This window comes from Nanorana parkeri, unplaced genomic scaffold (assembly GCF_000935625.1).
Source record: "Nanorana parkeri isolate BGI_ZX_2015 unplaced genomic scaffold, ASM93562v1 scaffold1306, whole genome shotgun sequence".
NCBI lineage: Eukaryota > Metazoa > Chordata > Amphibia > Anura > Dicroglossidae > Nanorana > Nanorana parkeri.
In genome coordinates this window covers 375,715-393,607 of record NW_017307574.1, presented here as the reverse complement: position 1 = coordinate 393,607, position 17,893 = coordinate 375,715, and the positions used below count along the sequence as shown (strand labels likewise).

The 17,893-nt window shown below is 41.3% G+C and overlaps 1 protein-coding gene across 1 annotated transcript; it reads left to right on the top strand.

The window, feature by feature from the left end:
- The first annotated feature begins 346 nt into the window (after positions 1–346).
- Positions 347–9,433, top strand: N4BP3 (NEDD4 binding protein 3). The gene is made up of 4 exons (XM_018569227.1): positions 347–776; positions 1,526–2,098; positions 4,123–4,383; positions 8,529–9,433. Exons 1-4 carry the CDS (start codon positions 369–371, stop codon positions 9,054–9,056), a joined length of 1,770 nt encoding a protein of 589 aa, XP_018424729.1. The 5' UTR covers positions 347–368; the 3' UTR covers positions 9,057–9,433.
- Positions 9,434–17,893: the final 8,460 nt, after the last annotated feature.

Sequence of the window (17,893 nt, the reverse complement as noted above, 5' to 3'; positions counted from 1 at the left end):
ATTCCGATAAGGTGTTGCAATGGTGGCTGGTGACTGTGTTATAATGCAATCTATTTAATTTTATGGAGCTTAGTTGCAATGTTTTCTATTTATAACAATGTTTATTTATAACAGTGGCTGTTGCCACACCATGGAATGAGGATTAAGCCTAGATGTTGGGGATGTCACCTCTTGCTAAGAAGTCTTGTGGTGTCTTTTTAGACATGATGTTGATAATGGCCGACCAGGTCTCTTTTAAAGAAAACATTTGTCCAAATCATAAGCTGTATAGTAAAACCTGCAAAAAACTGCTATATGGAACACAAAACCGTAGATAATAAAGGTTATTTTTATGTTTGCAGATCGGTCAAGTCTTCTGTTAATTCTCCATGGCAGCTGCACAGACATTCAGCCTAGCCTGTGATCCTGGGAACCAACTCCTCCGTTCTTTTAATTCAAACATCTCCTACAAGTGCACTATGGGTAGTGTAAGCAGTTTGATAGAGAAGCATGACTTTTCACCGGATGATTTCAGATTGGACTTTAAGCCCCTTCCAGATTCTCATAGCCCCGGAAATATCTTGAAGAGGAGTCTGAATCAGAGAGAACTTCTGAGCTACTTGAGTATTACAAAGAAAGATGGCAAGAGTGCCAAGAAGATACCCTCTGGCTTGGGATTTAGGAGGGAACACAGCATGGAAGGAGAAGAAAATGACTACCCTGGCTTGTACCAAAAAGGACACAGGGGAACAGACTTCACCAAGACATCACTTCCAGAAAGGGGACGTTTTGAAAAGGTAAATGCTGTTCATTTCATAAGATGGGACATCCTTTTTTTTTAAGCCTAATTCCAAGCAACTCTGAAAATTAATAATTAATTTCAGCTCAAACATTTTTCAGTTTTGTGTGATTCTGGGAAACAAGGAAAATCTCACCAATGGGGACACGCACAGAACTAAAAACCCAACAGGGATTAATATCCAAAACAAAAACAATGGCTGAAGTTGGGTATTACTATGTGTTGGGCTTTTTGCTTTTGACAGTTATTTGAATAAAGGCATTTGTTGTTAGTTTCATGTGGTTGTTAGTAAATACAGTAAGAGCTTATACACTTCCTGAGCCTTGCAGAGAAATTTGTGGCTTAGAGATTTCAACATAGTCCTCACTATACGATAATTTAATTCTAATGCAGACTGAAAGAGGTTAATTACTATGTTCATCTTGAATTAGATTGCAGTATAAAGACTGTTGAATCTTGGTGATAAAGCCCATTGGGTTGAAGTATGCAAAGTTACTGTATTTCTTGGATATTTGGTTTCCATTAAAAAATTCAGCATGTAGAGTGGGACCCCCTTGAAATGGCCCAGCTGATTTTGCACACCCTGAAACTCAACCTCAGCAATATCACAGTCTCTAAGGGGTAAAAGACACTGTCAATCGGTGTAATTCTGTAGCAGCTACCATAATCTGTTACTTCTGTGTGGGTGAAGCCTTTAAACAATACCATTGTTGGCACTGCCTGTGAATCTTGTTTTCTCTTTTGCAGTCTCGTATTGGACCATCTACTTTGAAGCCTTCCAATGGAAAGAACTTCATGTCAATGCAGAGTTTGTGTTCTTCAGGTGGCCACAAGCTATCTAAAAGCAATGGTAGTCTGAATACCCTAGGCAGTCTGAACAGTCCACCACGTCGTGGGCCTCTGAAGTCAACCAACAGCCATTCTGTCAGCCATCACGAGAGTGAAAGCGAAGAGAATGACAGCTTGTCTGACTCTAGACAAAACTCTGTCAACAGCTTTTCTGGTTACAGCCCTGGATTCGGTGTAGTACGGGGTCAAATTAGTGCATCCACTGGACATATAAACCATATTGGAGGATCCTTAGACAGAGGATCGCGAGCAAATCGGGACATGACACCTGGCGAGAAGATACAGCTGTCCTGCAAGAGCATGGCAACTCTGAGCCGCCTGCATTGTTCAGGAGAACCTCCTCCACCGTATGAGTACTCTCAATCTGTAGAAGATGTAGCCCGCCAACTTGAAGAAAAACTCCATGAAAAAGGGATGGAGCTGAGACAACTAAGAAGGAATCCAAGTGACAAAGACGATCCCTTTACTCAGGTGAGTGGGTGTGCATTGTGGCCATTATGTATGCAATGCTTAAACCACCCTGCAAAAACTGCAGGTAGAGGCACAGAAAAGTGCTTTTAAATGCTTACCTGCGGTGTTTTTTTCCTTTTGTTTGCATACATTTTTTTTTCATTCACTTACAATGTGCATTTGAACTTACTATAAAATCTGAGTAGTCTGCCAGAGGTGCTTACATCACATCCAAGATGGCATTTGCCAGCAGCAACCATCATCATACATGTTACAATCTAATTGTACAATCTTTGTTCAGTTAACTTTTTAGATTACAACTATGTAATACTAACACCTCCTTTTATACTGTACAATTTGTATGCACTCACATAGGCCCGTGCACCACATACTTGTTTGTAGGACAGATTTTAACGTGTGGCGTGCTTTACAGCTTCTGGATGTCTGCACTAGGGAGGCTTTTAGAAGTAAATAGCATGCTTTAAAATACATTAATCCACATATAATCTTATGGGAATATTTGGTCTGGAGAGAGGGCCTCTTTAGCAACACAGGGCAGATCTGACACTACAGAATGTCATGAAACACATCATTTAAAGGAGAACTATGGGGTAAAGGCTTTTCCCCATAGTTCTCCTTAGGGTAACGGGAGGACACAAACTAGCGTCCTCCCGTCACCCTATGCTCAGTATACCGCGAGCTGTAGCTCGCGGTATACTGAGACGCCCCAGTATACCGCAAGCTGCTGCTCGTGGTATACTGAGCCGCTGAATCGGATCACGACAATTGTGCCGGGATCCGCCCAGCTGCGTGACTGACAGCTGGCTCTGCCTATCTAGAGGCAGAGCCAGCTGTTCCCGCCCCCTCCCCCGTCCATTCCGCCAGACAGCGCTGGCGGATCGGAGCAGGGAGGGGGGAATGCAGCCCCTCCCCTGTCACGGCAGAGAGCCGTGACAGGATCGAGAGGTGAGCGAACGCCGGTATGTGTTCGCTCACTTCCCGATCTACTGAGTCGACCTGTGACAGTCTCATTGTCACAGATCGGCTAGAACCTATAAGGTGAGTGAAAAGCACTCACCTCCATAGTTCTCTAAGTCTCTGTTTCCCTAGTGGAGCTACACTAAAGTAAATGTTTTTGCAGAATTAAAAAGGACGTTTAATATGAAAGCATATAAGGCTGGGATACTGTAAACACTGTTGAGATCCAAGGCCACATTAAAGAAAATTGACAAGGTTTGTATCCTAAAGTAGATATTGCAGTTACATTTATTCAGAGGCAGAGATAAAAATCCTTTTAGCCTTGAGTAAATATGTTAAAAAGGACTCGGCACTGTCTCCTCATCATCATTTATTTACACCTACACCTACACACAGGATAACAAAGCCTTATAAACATTGTCATTCTTCCAGTGTAACTAAGGGAAAATAATTTGGAGAAGAACTAGGACTCCCAGGGGCCATAGGCCCAGTGAGGTTGTTACTTCTTTTGTTCTACTCCCTGATTGTGGTGTAAAATACGATCCTTCCCCGTTATAATATATACAGATTAGAAAATGCAGGTGAGGCACTGACAGTTTTTAAAGTTAAATGTAAAGAATCCAGAACATTGAAGGTGTTACAAGCTAAGTACCACCACAGAGTAATCTGCTATGTTTATATATGTACCATTGCCTTGCTTTTGTGTTAATGTAATTCTAACACACAGCAATACTGTCTTATAAGGGTAATAGTTTGCTAGTATAACTGCTTATTACAGGACATTTATACTAAGAAATATGTAGATTGCCGTGCTGAACCAGTGGCTCCAGTACTTGGCATCACTGACCTGGATATACCTGAACCAAGTAGGAGTTCTGACTTTACTGGTTGTAAAGGTTTTTTAGGTCAGTAACTATATTAAAACTGAAGACAGAGAAAGCCAGGACACCAGCATTTTCAGAAAGAGGACCGCAATGGAAGCCTCCATGTTTCTTTACACAGGTTCCCTTTTAAATGTATAAAGGCTTGTTCTACATTTTTATGTGTCATGTTTGGCTGTTCTGCAGGTCTTTGAAGATAAACGTCGTTTATGGATGGAGGAACTGGATGAATTAAAACAGATGTATGTGTCCAAGCTGCATCAGATCTCCCAGCAGGCACTGCGCAGCCAGCGGGCCTTACAGCTACAGCTGTATAAAGTACAGCAAGAGAAAAAGCGCCTTCATGAGGAGCTCAACTCCATGAGAGCAGAATGGGAGCAGCTCCGGCAAAAACAGTCCTGTGAGCCTGAAAATCTTAGCCCTAAGCTGGAAGAATCCAAATGGGAGGTAATAAAATTCTGTCATATGCATATGCCATTCCTACTTTGGTGGAACAGACCTGATATTCAGCTTTATATAAAAAGAACTTAAAGCTTTCAATACAGTACCACATAAACGTATGATTCACAAACTTAGGTCTATCGGTTTGGAGGAAACTGTTTGCACATGAGTGGAAAACTGGCTGCAAGAATGAACCCAGAGGGTAGTAATAAATGGGTAATTCTCTAATTGGGCAAAAATCGGGGTGGGGTGTCCCAGGCGTCGGTCCTGGGACCAATCCTGTTCATCCTATTCATCAACGATATAGAGCTTGGGATAGACAGTTCGATTTCCATTTTTGCCACTGATACAAAACTGTGTAGGGCAGTAAATTCTAAACAGGAGATATGTGCACTTCAACAAGACCGGGATAAAATTGAAGTATGGGCTACACATTGGCATATGCTATTTAATGTTGAAAAATGTAAAGTTATGCACATGTGTGCAAAGAACGAGTGCACAAACTACTATCTGAGGGGGTCTGCATTAGGGAAGACAAACATGGAAAGGGACCTGGGGTCCTACTAGATCACAGATTTGGCAATGGCATGCAATGCCAAGCAGCGGCCAGCAAAGCAAACAGGATACTGTCCTGCATTAAGAGTGATGGTAGCAATGTCTAACAGAATAATACTTCCACTTTATAAATCAGTGGTGCGGCCTCATCTTGAGTATGCGGTGCAATTTTGGTCGCCAACTCTCAGGAAGGACGTCCTCGAGCTTGAGCGAGTTCAACGAAGGGCAACAAAATTAATTAAAGGGATAGAAGGCCTGAGCTATGAAGACCGCCTCCAACAATTAAACCTATTCTCCTTAGAAAGGAGGCGATTAAGAGGGAAACTTTTTGCAGTCTTCAAAATCATCAAATGGGGACAACAATATTTAAAACAAGATGTTTTCACCAAGAACAGTACTGAGAACATGTGGACACAACAAGAGGTTAGAAGAAAGGGAGGTTCAATCTTTGAACGCGCAAAGGTTTTTTTATTGTGTGAATAGTAAAAATGTGGAATTCCCTTCCACAGGCAGTGGTATCCGCTGATAGCGTAGAAAAATTAAAGAAACTTCTAGATTAATTATTTAGACGCTAAATCTACAAATATATATGACGTGTTAAATACACATAAATACAAACACACACATATAGGTTGAACTGGATGGACCTTGGTCTTTATTCAACCTCATCTACTATGTTAACTCTGGCCTCCAGTCATAACCTCAACTCCGTACTCCTCTCAGAAAATCCGCGTCCCACAGTTGTAAGAAAAACTGAGGACACTGAGAATGCAGTTGAAGTGGGAATTGGGGACAGCAGCTTATCAGAGTGCGTAATCTTGTTCTTCTATTGGTCAACACTGAGCCCACGGCTTGTGCCCCAGCCAGAGGGCTAGCTGTACGCCCCTGAGATATACAGGACAAGCAGCACCCTGAAGGCTTTCTCTGACATGAGTGATGGGCTAATAAAGATTAGCTCAAAAGAGGAACTTGTACTTGGTACTTAAAAGAGAACTATGGGGTAACCTTCTTATCCCATAGTTCTCTTTAGGGTCACGGGAGGACATATACTAACGTCTTCCTGTGATCCCAAAACTCAGTTTATAGCGGCCTATTGCCCACTCTACGCTGAGAGCACGGCAGCTGGGACAGATAACCAATAATACTGTCGAGATCCACCCCGCTGGCTGATTGATAGCAGGCTCTGCCTACCTAGAGGCAGAGCCAGCTATGCCCACCCCCTCTCCAGTCAGTGCTGGAGGAGAGGGGGAGAATCCCTGCGGGGAGCGGTGACTGACGGTCACCACTCTCTGCAGGGAGATGATCGGGAAGTGAGCGAGCAGTGGTATGTTTTCGCTCAGTTCCTGATCAATAGAGCCGACGTGTGACAGTTTAATGTCACACGTCGGCTCTAAGGGGATGAGTGTAATTCACTCGCCCCATAGTTCTCCTTTTGAATTACATGCTGTGTGGGGTATAGCCAACATCACTGAATGCGTTTTGCTGATTCACTGATGATGGCTATAACCTACACAGCAAGTAATTAATCCCTGGTGATTTATACTACCTATCATGTTTATGCCCTAAAGATGGTAGAGGTCTTTGAACCCCCCCAAAACACACTGGTTCTGTGTTGTCATTTGAACCCATAATATTACTAAAAGTGTTTGCAGTTATCTTCAACTGCATGCACGATCTGACTTCTAAGTAATCTTTAGATTTGCTGCAGGTTGCTCCATAAAGCTGCAAACTGATCTGGAGTGTGCTCACATGTTTATGTGAATATAGAAGGGTGATGAGGAGCAGGAAGCAGGAGAAAGGACTCTTGTCTGTGCTTGCTTGTCAGGAAGGGAAGAGTGGCATTGGGACAGGTCTTCTAACCTCCTTGATCACTTGACAGATGTTTCAGAAACTCTGATCTTATGTCTGGTTTTGGCTTATTTTATTCTCTTTAAAGGATTCCCTATTCATTTAATTTATATAGAATATAGTAGCAGGAAGTTATTACCCCAGCTTGACTTCATAATGGAAAGCAGGAAGCAGAGCAGGAACTCTGGTGGGGAGATAATGACATTGGTATCTTCAGGCAAGTAGGAGAATCAACTCGCTCTCACCCTAAATAAAATTAAACAATTAAAAAACACTGGATCCTCCTAAAGAAACCATGAACCAGTATTTTTAAGATGACTACTAGATGCTGTTTGATGTACATTAAAATTTAGTCTTTTAATAGCGGTGCTGTATTCTCCACATTATATCATTTTGTACTTTCAATAGTGAACTAGTGCAGTCTGTAAGCTCAGAGAACAAAAAATACTTCTGGTTATTTCAAATGTCTTTTCTTGTCTGCAAATTCCCATCCCACATTTTATATAAATGAAATGTTCACAAGGCCTGTAATTATGTAGTTTAAGTGAGAGCCATCTATGGGGTTTTTAAGTCGCACATTTAAGTTGTTTCCTTGGAACAATACTCCAGCCCACTGCCACAAAACATTTAATTAGATTGCCTAGAGGCTATCCCTCATTAATCTGGATTTTATCCTTACATAAATAATGCAAAATTGTTATCTTTTAAACGTAGTGCTTTCTGTTAATAAGTATGAGTAAGGGCTCTTTCATATGTTCATTGAGAATTGACTGCATGGATAAAGCTCATTAAAGCTCCTATAACGTTAACAAGGCATTCAGCAGGCGTTAGAGAAAAAATACAAAAACACTTGGAAAATGCCCCAAAAAATAATTATTGATAATGAATAAAAATAAAAAAAGAACTGTAAACAAAAAATTTGAAAAAACAGCGTGGGGTCCCCCTCCCGATCTATACCAGACAGTTTAGGTCTGGTTTGTAAGTTAGGAGGGGCCCTCGTTTTTTAGGAAAAGTGTGTGGGGTTCCCCCCAAAAGTAATACCAGGCCCTTTAGGTCTGGTAGGAATTTTAACTCGAACCCCACCCCCAAAAAACAGGAAAAAACATGGTTGGGTCCCCTCTAAAATTCCTACCAGACCCTTGATCTGAGCACGGGCAGGAAGGGGGGGAGGAGGGGGGGACAGGCGAGCAACCCCCCTCGTTGCACCATACCAGGCCACATGCCCTTGGCACTGGGAAGGTGCAATAAATATACCACACTTTCGAAAAAGTCCTTTTAATTGAGCAAAAACACACTAAGTTTTTGACAAGTCCTTTTAATTAAAGAAAATACAACCCCAAAAGTCCAAAATTGCATCCATCGAAGTAATCCAATAGTCAATCACGGCGTCCAGTGTTGTCAACTTCGCCGACCTGTCAAAAATTTTAAAAAGCCCAACGCCCGCCTACTCATCCTGACCCAACGAACGCACGCCGACAAATTACAGCAGCCGACCAAATGTCAACAAATAGACGCAGCTAGCAGGGATATCACGGCCGGCTCCGCCCATTTGTTTTGATATGGACATGACCTGAGAAGACCCATAGGTGCCGACCAAATGGCGATGTCAGCGCTAGCTTCGCCTATTTGGCTGGCACCTGTGGGTCTTCTCAGTTATGACCATGATAAATAAAAATATTTACACTACCAGTATATCTGCCCTATAAAAAATATATAATTTTATTAATTAGATTTAATTTATATTGCAGATTTCTCAGAAAGCTGGTGAGATCTCTCTTCTGAAACGGCAACTTAGAGATTCACAAGCTGAAGTTACGGAGAAAATGGGGGAGCTCTTCCTGATGAAGACAAAACTTCGGGAGGCAAAAGCATTCGCTAGAGAGAAAGAAAAAGAGACGACCGATCTAAAAGCCCATCTTCAGGCTTTTGAGGACGCCAAAGACAAACTTTCTCCAGCTTCATTAATGGACACTCATGGTAACCCAAAAGAAGGTTTCGAGCCTGTGGACACAGAGAGGCTAAGGGCTGAGTTGATATTGGAGAGACGTCAGAATGAGGCCCAGATGCTGAATTTTGAGAATGAAAGAAAAACATGGAAAGAAGAAAAGGATAAGGTACTAAGGTACCAGAAAGAGATCCAAGCCAGCTACTTAGAAATGTTTTATCGTAATCAGGCTCTTGAGAAGCAGATCCAAGAACTAAGACATGTCCCAGTACAGTCTCCGAGCACCCCGTCACTGTGGATGGATGCTTTGGAATCATTTGAGACAACATGAAACACGGAATGCTGTGATATTACTGCTAAGCTAAAATCTGTACAGGGTGACAGAACTTTGTTTTATTTATGTGATGGGAACTTGTGAGTAAGCCTCATTTATTCTCAGAATCAACTGCTGTGCTCAGTGGGATTTATGGTATGACACCCTGAAGTCAGACCATTCATTGACACTTGATCAACACGAGTCTTCTGCCACTGTCAAGTAGGCAATGGAAAATTAAGTGGTTTTATAGAAGTTATAAGAACTTCAGCTAATAAGTGACGTTGCATGTATTACATGGAGGAAGTTACTAGCATTGGAAGAACCCCTTATGACTTCATGGGAAGAACCGATTTATGACTTCATACAACAATAAACACTGGATTCCAAGACTATATCGATTTACAGTCATAAGGGTATTTCTGCGAAAACTCCTCCATGACAATGAGAACAGGCAATGTTCTTGAAATTGATGTGTAAAGTTAATGTGGAACTTTACCTCTTGTCTCTGGCCACATATACCTTTTGGTTATGGCACTATGGACAATACATTTATTTTAATTTTTATATCATCTGTGAAGACAAACCTATGTTTTAGGAGCTTTTAGCACTGAAATTGTTAGGTGATGACAAACTAATAAAGCCACAGCAAAAAAAGTCTACTAAAAGTTTTCTGCTAAGCCGGCTATAGAGAGTAAATGGTTCTTAGATTATTTACTCTCTATATTGATCACTGAATGTTGCTACCTTGATTCAGCAGGTAGATAACAAGCTATGTTCTCCAAAGTAGAAATCCTGACTCTGATCTTAGGGCAATAGTAGGCTATTGGCTAGAAAATATAACCTTGCAAAATTTTGCATCTAGAACAGTTTGCAGAAAATGGGTTTGATTCACAAAGAAGACCTAAGCTAAGGATGCCCTAAAAGGCAAGCAGAGCGCAAAGCACTAGTTGCCAGTATTGCCTGTAGGCTCCTTGCAGGTAACTTTTTTTCTGTTGTTGACATGCGTTGTTCTGCACTGTCTCCATGTGGAGGTGGCCATGTTGGTAGGGAAGCAGGGCTTTATCAGGTCAGAACTGATGATGACTTATGTCAGAACCCCTGATGGTTGGGTTATATTCAGGATGCAGCAGGAGAGGTGCAGACATCACAAAACAGAATAATTTAAGCACAAGCAGGGAGATTCCTCAGGTACAGCTTCTCCGCCAGAAGGAAGAACTGTGAACAACAAAGTACTCATCACCAGATCCACTCCAAATCCTGCAAGACTAGCAAGTCAGAGGCAGTAGTGCCTTGATGATCTCACACAGATATACAGCAATGAGGCTAACAATGGAAGTTCCCAGGCACAGGAAGTACAGTGCTTTTTTTGAAGGAGGAATTCAAAATAAAGCTAACTATGGGTACTGTTTAGGCACAATAACATTTCTAGATGTTCCTTATAACATAGGAAATCTTCAGGTCCACTTTACAACCAGGATAAGATCTATATTTTCATTGTTTCTGTCATTTTTAAATCTCATTGGCTAAAAACTTGAAAATTAAGCTTCCTTATTGTGGTGTGTTAGCTTTTTGAATTGAGCCTAATATCTGGCGAGATCTTCCCATAGATACGTGAATAATTTTATGGTTTTGCCAATTCAAGCAGTATTTGGTGACAATTATCTGATGTCTATACACTGTCAGCGATTCTCATTCCTTTTCTGTTTTATAGTCTGCTTTGGAAGCAGTTGAACTTTTTATTCTCCACCCCCCACCTGTACAGATTTATTTTTGTATTTATTTGCCAATTCTGTATACACATGCAAACCTGGAACTTGCGGCATCCATCGAAACATGCCCTCCTGCAGTGCCACAGTGCCCCCCAGTTTGAGAATCACTGCTCAAAGCTGAGTTTTTGGGCAAGAAGGTGGCCAATTCACCTTGTTAGGATATGTGATTTGTGATCTTTGGAATAAAAAGCTTTATTAGTCTGGCATGACTAAGTCAATTCAACCTGTTTGACAAAGCTGGTCTTTTCTCTTTGTGGCTGCTTGCTGTATTTATTGGATTTCAAAACAGGTTATGCAAGAGTAACTGCATCATAAAACCTTTATGTTAAAGACTGACCTGAAAGATTAATAAGGTTATGACAAAAATGTACATCCAGTCTGAAATATTGTATGGTTGAAGTAGAACTTGACTCCAGAAATTTTACCTTCTGAAAGCATAGTTAAAGGAGTAAAACATTATTTAGTGTCGTCTACACTGTATTTTTTTTCATGACTTGTCACATTGCATAAGACATTTGAAAATATCCTCCTTGTATCTGAACTGTACCAATCATTGGAAATGAATAAAGCTCTGATTTAGCTAACCAGAATCCAATCAATCTAGTCTAGACCAGCCTTTGGACACTTGGAGGAGGACAGAAGTCTTTTAACGGATACGTTTTATTGACCATAACTACTACAGTTTTTCGTAGTAAACAGATTTGTTTTACATTCATTTTTTGTGTTTTCCTTCTTGTTCTTTATTATTTTCAGATTTTAAATGTGAAACATTTGTGTGAGGTACAAATAAATTGGATTTTCTATTTCTAATTTATAAATGGCTGTTTATTATTGTTTTATCTGGCATAACAAGGTGTGGCAAGGCTCATATGGCAGCTTTCCAATTATTGCGCAAATAGCCAGTTAACATGATGTGTGACATATTTACTATAAATTGCATTTTGATACAATATTTAATATTTTAATATATAAATATTTTTTAAAGCAGACAGGGTATGTGACTTTTAATGTGACGGATTTCATTTATTTCAAAGGATGGCTAATCCACAGGAATATTCATCCAGTAGGCTGCCAGTATTATCGTGCATTGTACACACGGGTTGATTTAGTAAAGGAGTAGCTCATAGCTTTACCTTGCACACTAAATTAAGTGAAAATTCTCTGTGCAAAGTGAACATGCTCTACTCCAGGGGCGCCCACTATTTTTCATCTGGAGATCTACTTTTCAAATGACGAGCTCATTGAGATCTACCAACGAAACAACACCTGCATTCAGGGGCGGGAGGGGGCGTGGTGGTGCATTGAAGTCAATGGCACCGTAGCCAGGCTCCGCAGGCAGGCCCCTCGCCCACAGTGCGATCGCCTGCATTAGTGCCTGTGTTCCAGTCCAGTGCGATCCGCAAAAATGCTGTGAGCACTATTTTTGCAGATCGCACTGGACCGGAATGCAGGCCTAATGTGCCTGCGTTCCGAGTGCGGGTGATCGCAATGTGGGCGATGCCATTGACTTCAATACAGCTCCACACCCCACACCTAGCGGCTCTGTCCTCCGCCCTCCCCCGCCGCCGGTTCCTTCACTTCTTCTCGGATCCCCGCTGGGGGGAGCAGCGGGGATCCAGAGAAGCGGCGGGAGGAGAGGACATGGCGATCTACCAGTGATCGCTACGCGATCGACCTTATGGGCACCCCTGCTCTACTCTTTTTGTAAACCAACCCCTAAGTTAAAGCCTGCGTTAACAGACTATGTAGGCTACTGTTGCTGAGTTTTTTTCTTCTGGAAATGCTAATTTGCCTGCAGCCATTCTGATCCTTAGGTTTTGATGCTCAAGCCTGGAACAAATTTGCAGATTAAGAGTTTATCGCATTAACTTTCTAAATTGTGTGCTTGTTCCACATCAGTACCTCTGAAAGTATTAAAGCCACAGCCAACCAACACACTTGTACTACCTCTTTTTCACTCATTTTTAGCACATTACAACGCATAGATCGTTCACGTCTATGCACTGTGGTGCACTTAAATGCAGGTCCATCAAAATGGACAGCAACACAATGGGGTTCACATGTTAACGCAAAGGGGTGAATTCAGCCTCTCTCTCTGTGTAAGTGGGTTGAATGATACAGAACATCAGTCTGGAAGAGGACACAGATTGTGGCACTAGAGTGTGCAGATGGGGCAAATACTACTTTAAAAGCGAACTATGGGTTAAGTGTTTTTCCCCATAGTTCTCTTAGGGGTCATATACTAGCATCCTCCCGTGACCCAAAGTTCAGTATATCGTGAGCTACAGCTCGCGGTATACTGAGACCGATGCAGCCGGGACGGATTCTGACAATGCTGTCGAGATGCACCCAGCTGCGTGAATGACAACTGGCTCTGCCTAGAGGCAGAGCCAGCTGTACCCGCCCCCTCCCTTGTGCGTTCCTCCAGTCAGCGCTGGAGAATCGGAGGGGGGGGGGGGAGAATCCCTGCGGGGAGCGGTGACTGACGGTCACCCCTCTCTGCAAGGAGATGATGGTATGCGTTCGCTCACTTCCCGATCTATTGAGCCGACGTGTGGATTTAAAAAATAAAATAAAATAAACCCCAATGTTTTATGGCTTTAACCATGCAGGATCTCCTAACCCTCTCTCGGTCCCCTTAACCGGACTAAAGTCTAGCTGTCTCACTATGAACACTGAAATTATGCAGAATTTGTCACCTTAGGAACCAATTTGCATACTGAGAATGTAAAGTACAAAAATAAAAAATGTGTACCTGGTACTGACAAACTACTAGGAAGTTAGTCATGACAGACATCACAATGTGCCTTTGAAGGTGACTCACTGAACTCTTGTCCTTCCTGAGCATGTTCTTGAATTTACCCATTTGTTATGTTCACATTAAAACAACAAGCTGTCTAGCTTGATTTTTCTACTGTGAGAATTACATTGAATCTTTGGAGCAAGTACCCGCATGTCACTGACAGCTGCTGAGATGAAGATCTGAGAGAGTGAATTGCAGTGGGTGTCTCCAAAACTTGGCAGGTAAAGCAGAAACGAAGCCAACCTCTCCCTGGAGTCCCACAAAGGACACCGGAACTATTCCATACATGCCTCTAAAGAATTGCTGATATGCTGTGTTACATTATGCCATTCCATTCTGGGAGGGGATGCAGCACTATTATCATAGAACAGTGATGCTTAGATCTGCAAGTGGTTGGAGTATGATTTTACAATGATGTTTAATTTGATGTTTGTCGAGTCAAATTAAAGCCGCTCTGTAGTCATTAATAAGGCATTAATATATTTTTCTTTAATGCAAGCAATGTAAGTACCTGAACTTGACTTAGTATCAGCCTCATGCAATCCACTGTACAACAGAGTTCAGGCTGGAAGAGGAAAAAGCAACGCAAGGAGCCAATCAGCTATGCTTCAGTGCTAACAGGAAACATGCTGGGGGAGGTATAGGGACCTGTAAGTGTTAACTGCAACAGAAAAAAGAAATCTCAGTCAGTCTTGACAGTATTGTCGGGATCCGTCCCGGCTGCGGCGCTCTCAGTATTGCCCGCGATATACTGAGCTTTGGGTCATGGGAGGAGGTTGGTATATGTCCTCCCGTGACCCTAAAGGGAACTATGGGGGAAAACACTTACCCCCATAGTTCTCTTTTAAATGTTTTTCTAAGGTACCCAGAGTGCGGAAGTAAAGGCACTGAAAATGTTTGTCTTCAAATCTATCCTTTTTATTTATTACAGGTATTTACATATTTTACAATTTACGCTGCTCTATACATACTTCACATCAGTCCCTGCTCTCAAGGAGCTTACAATCTAAGGTCCCTACAACACAGGGCCAATTTTTCACAGTAGTCAGTTAACCTTCCAGCATGTCTGCAGTGTGAGAGGAAACCCACGCAAGCACAGGGAGAACAGGAAAACTCCTTACAGAGAGTGTCCTGACCAGCATACAAACTGGGGGACCCCATTGCTGCAAGGCAGAAGTGCTAACCACTAAGCCTGAGTTGAGCAATAATAAAGATTCACTTGAAAGATTTCACATGTAATATGACCTGCTGCTGTAATTTAGTATTCTGGTGCAACCATACAACTCATTGCCTCTATATGTAAATCTGAGTACACATGAAACAGACTCTAGTCTGCTTATTAATATAAAAAAGATGAATATTAAGAAAGCTGGAACCTATTCCTTTCTAGGTTGGTGGATTTTTGGTTTACTTTAGCCCACCTCAACATAATGTGTGTGGCTGTTCCGCTGAGCAAAACAAAAATGCCAACTGCTCCAATCAAGCATTTTAAAACAAGGTGAACAGTTCACAGAATAACACAACACAAAAATGTCCCAGCACACTTACTAGCTAGTCAGCAAAAAAATATATAATATCTACACTGTTTCAACAATTCACATTAAATACAGAGATTTTAGTTGCAAATATTAGAGGGTGAGGCTTCTTGTGAATAGGGCACTGACGATTAGGATCTTTAGTGTATAAACTGATATAATCAAATTTAATAATGAGCTTGCCAATTCACTCACTTACCAGCTATGATTTTCTAAAATTGCCAGAAATGCGAATTTTCCTTTCTTTAAACCATGGCAACACTCTTTGTATACAGGATTTAGCAGAATATTACCCTCCTGTTGAAGTTACTGGCTTACTGTTGCAAATCTTTTCCTATGGAGTACATTTATACAGAACAGAGAGTTGCTACTGAAATTGTTTTTCCTTAAATTAAATAAAAAGTATTGCACAATGTGCTTATTCAGCAACCAATACTGCAATATAATGAACACTTATTGCGTCTTATAGACAAACAAATATTTGGTTTATCATACTTATTACACCAATTACATACTATTTTACCAGACCAGCATTTTTGGCAAATTCAGTGCTCTGAATATAAAACCACCATATACTATATGTGCCTGTGGCTTTAACAGCTACTACTAAAAAAAAAAACAAACCCTTATAATAATTTCAAACCAAATTATAAAAGGAATACCTTCTTCCTCAAGCTTAGTTACTGAAAAAAATATTGCTATTTGTTCTGTAATAACATCAAACGTATGTACACATCATTGCTGTAGATGAAATAGCTTCTTATCTAGGGACTTTGGCAGCAACCAGCATGTACATCAGTTATACTGAGGCATCTACTGATGCAGTTGGTCACAATACAGATCCTACCCTGTAAAGAGCACTTTCACCCTCTGTAGCTTTTAAACTGAATTACAACCAGAACGTATAGTGTAAAGTTTGCCCAACATTTACTGTCATATTCTATGTTTAGAACAAAATTTAGTAGTATTCAGAACATATGTGGGTCTGTGAGTGGTGTGTTGGTGTACTGAAAGCTCAGACAGTATGTCCCAGGTAGCTCTGCAATACATATGTATGTACATTGTACATTATGCAGAGTGCCTGTGACTGATGGAAAGAGAAGGATTGATCACACGGAGAAGAGAAGCCTGTGGTAGGAAGGGATAAGGTGTTCCCCTTGAAAAAAAAAATATCATGTATGCCTTGCAGTTTAGCTCCCACTATTTTTTATATTTCTGCAGAGTCCAGCTTTAAAGTAAGCCTGGGACATTAAAACTAAAAACATGATGCTCAAAGAATAATTGGAGATGACTATCATTGAAAACTGCATGCCAAATCCAAATTAAATTATTTAAAATGGTATGATTTGCACATGAATACAGATAAACTGATCATACCACAGCGGCATAAGGTAACGAACACAAGCAGGAAATAGCACTTTGGTGGGAATTCCCTATACCTGTAAACAAAATGACAATGTGAATCCCCCCCCCAGACACCCAAAAAGGTTTACTGTAATAAGGCAAACCAAGTACTGCATATCCCATACTACACATAACCACTTGCAGGCAGAAAAGGAATATTGTGACAGAGGACACAGTCTTTGATCTTTATTCTTGGTACTCAGTATCTCTGCCTGCAGCTGACAGTATAAACTTAGCAGTCAGCTGTTAAAGGATTAATGGAAATGACACAGTAGAGCAACCACCACCCACCAAGAATATGTACCAACTATCAATTAAACAACAGGCTGGCAGCTCTTTCCGAGAACATCTAGATTAGTAATTGTTTACAGCTGTTCTAAAGCCTTAAATCTAGGGCACATTTTGTGGATTTGCTTTCAGGATCAATTACTAATTTAATAGTGGTTCAACCACTTTGATTGGTTCTGGTAACTGAACATGTTAAGAGACACGGACATAAAAGCACATTGACCTTGATATGAAAACTAAAGCTGGGCGGGTATTGCCAAAACTTCAGCTGATTCCTACTGAATCCACCAAAATTGAAACCGTAGGTGGCCCTGCAAGCACCACTTGGGAGTCTGGTGGAAAATGATCATCTAGATCAGTGCATCTGATAGGATGTAGGATAGATGAGGAGCAGCTGCCTAAATACAACAGCTGGCAGTCGGGATTTCAGAATGGGAGAAATGTAGCCATGTATGGCTAGCTTTACCCATTCATTGCCCGGAATATATTTTTAGATTAACATATGTAATATAAACTATAACTGACATGACATTTAGTTTGCTACAGCACTGTGTATTATAAACTGCGTTTTATTTCAAAGAATGTTTTCATATTTTTTTTCACCCATTTTTGCATCTCAGAGCTACTGATATCCTCCATCCTATTTCAGCACTGCAGTCTACATACATTTCCTCCATCATTGCTCTGATGGTGACAAAAGTGGACCGTGCATTGGGATTTTACCGAAAATCCCAATGATAGGGAAGGGTGCTGAAATGACTGCTGATGGCGCCGCTATCACATAAGATTAGTAGGGAAGAATGTCACCAGCGCACTAAAATTATTTTAGGATCATGAATTGTTCATTTTATTGAACAGATTGTCAGTTGAAAAGTTTCCCTGCGTACTGGGGTTGAATTCCAGACGCATACTCTGCCCGCAAAAAATAAAACTAAACTCCCACCTGCGTTCTAGGGTGGGAGGGGACGTGGCGGCGCATTGAAGACATGGCACCTCAGCCACATCCCCCATTCGCAGTATAATCGCCCACACCTAGGGCGCAGCCTTGACCAC